The sequence below is a fragment of the Austrofundulus limnaeus genome, unplaced genomic scaffold, assembly GCF_001266775.1.
Source record: "Austrofundulus limnaeus strain Quisiro unplaced genomic scaffold, Austrofundulus_limnaeus-1.0 Scaffold0, whole genome shotgun sequence".
Taxonomy (NCBI): Eukaryota; Metazoa; Chordata; class Actinopteri; order Cyprinodontiformes; family Rivulidae; genus Austrofundulus; species Austrofundulus limnaeus.
In genome coordinates, this window is record NW_013952402.1 from 391,492 (window position 1) to 393,404 (window position 1,913).

A 1,913-nucleotide genomic window follows, 5' to 3' on the forward strand; every position below is an offset into this window, starting at 1 on the left:
ACTCAGATCCTGAGAAGACAGGAACCTGACTATCTGCACAGATGATGCTCATCTTTTCCTGTTTGAAAGAGGTTTTGTTGGCAAGATCACCGCACTCCCTTGAAAGAACAAAACATGCATTACTTGACTAATTTCTTTAAAATAAATGAACACTTCTCTTCAGTGTTAATTTTTCAATGCATTTAAAAATATTTCTTCATTGATAAGATATTCAGACTGTGTTGAGTCTCAGTTACCAACTTATTCAAAGGCATACCAGGAGTTTGGTTGTATGATGAATGGAACTCTGTGTATGTATAAACACGAACTCTGTTCTTGTTTATACATTTTACTGTGAAGAATTTGCAACCCGTGCAATACACAAGGCTACAAACATTTTCTCATTGTTCCAGTGATCACAGCTGAACAATGATTACCACATCCCCTTAGTGACTCATCAAAATAAAAGCATTACCAGTGAATTTTACTAATGCACTATTTTGACAATACCAGTTTTTTGTTCTTCATTGTAACAATAATTTACATTAAATATTTTAATCTGTATGAAAATGCATATACAGTATTAAATCACTTTAACTCAACATTCCACAAACATTTCACAACAGGTTATGACAAAATGACCTTTTAAGTACTGGTTGTGTTGAAGCAGCTTCTGGATTTTAAAGCCTAAACAAACACATATGTACAGTACCTTTGGGTGAGGACTCGGGAACTTTTCCCTCAAAGATGCTTTGAGTAAATACAGGCTTGTTGTCGTTMTGATCCATTACATTGATTACAAAATCCATGGGCTTCTCAGCATTGACTGAACCTTCTCCCACAGCATGCAACTGAAGCTGAAAAGACATCATGAGATTTATGTTACACGAGCAAGAAAATTATTGTAGATATTCKCAGCAGTTTGACAACACTAAGTAAATAATACTCAATTACTCCAGAGGATSCTTACCAAATACCGGTCTTGTTTCTCTCTGTCGAGTACTTGAGTGACATACAGGTTACCATTGTCCCTGTCCATGGTAAAAAGGTTTGCAGGACTTTGATCAGCTCCTGGACCAGTGATGCTGTAATAAATCTTTCTGTGTCTATCCTCAGTAGATCGAACCTGGGCAAACCACATCAGAACGTTTAAACCACTCTGACACCAACAAAAAAAAAACTTTATAATAACTACAGTAAAGATGTTTAGTAACATTTACCAAAAACAATGAAGGAACRGTTTACTAATACTAAAGTCTAAAATAAGATTTATGATGGTACTTCTTTTATTTCTTCATTTTCACCTAAGCAAAAAAGGTGGTTGATCAAGMAAATGTGTCTGGAAATGTTATAGAAAATATATAAGATGAAAGATTSAACAGAATGCAAATAACTTAACTTTAAGTTACTTGCGTAACCCCGATTCTCAGAGTAGAATGAGTGAGATGCAAGGAGGTCCTATAGAACAACTGGAGTGCATAAAGACCACGTGACCGTGTGATCGGCTGGAGAAGCTAATGACTAACGCTAAACAGGCAAGAGTCTGGATTTCCCATTACTATAAATGTTGGCAACAGAGCAGAAAAAAAGTACTGAAGATGCAGAAATCATTAAAACTATTAATAATAATACTAATCCAATTATTATTAATAGTTTACAGTTTATATAATATATCTAATGTTTTAAATAGTGCCAGAAAAGCTCTTTGTGTTGTGGATTTATTAACAGAAGATAAACAGGAAAACGTCTCATTTCACAACACAAGTAAGCAGATTTGATCTTATTTAGCTCATCTGAGCAGAACATAATGTAACAGTTTAAAATTAAAATACTCATAAAATCGATGTAATCACTGTTATTTATTGACCTGGTTAGCAGATGTTAGCTTGTGGAGCATATACAGAGTGTAGCACTGTTGAATCATGCTACAATTC

General features: G+C 34.4%; 1 protein-coding gene across 1 annotated transcript in view; it reads right to left on the reverse strand.

Annotated features, from left to right (window-relative positions):
* Positions 1-1,913, reverse strand: part of LOC106513699 (cadherin-1) — a gene marked incomplete at both ends in the record, with an annotated part of 24,420 nt that overhangs the window by 17,814 nt on the left and 4,693 nt on the right. The window contains 2 exon segments of the mRNA XM_014002696.1: positions 692-836; positions 950-1,105. Coding sequence (XP_013858150.1) covers positions 692-836; positions 950-1,105 — 301 coding nt within the window.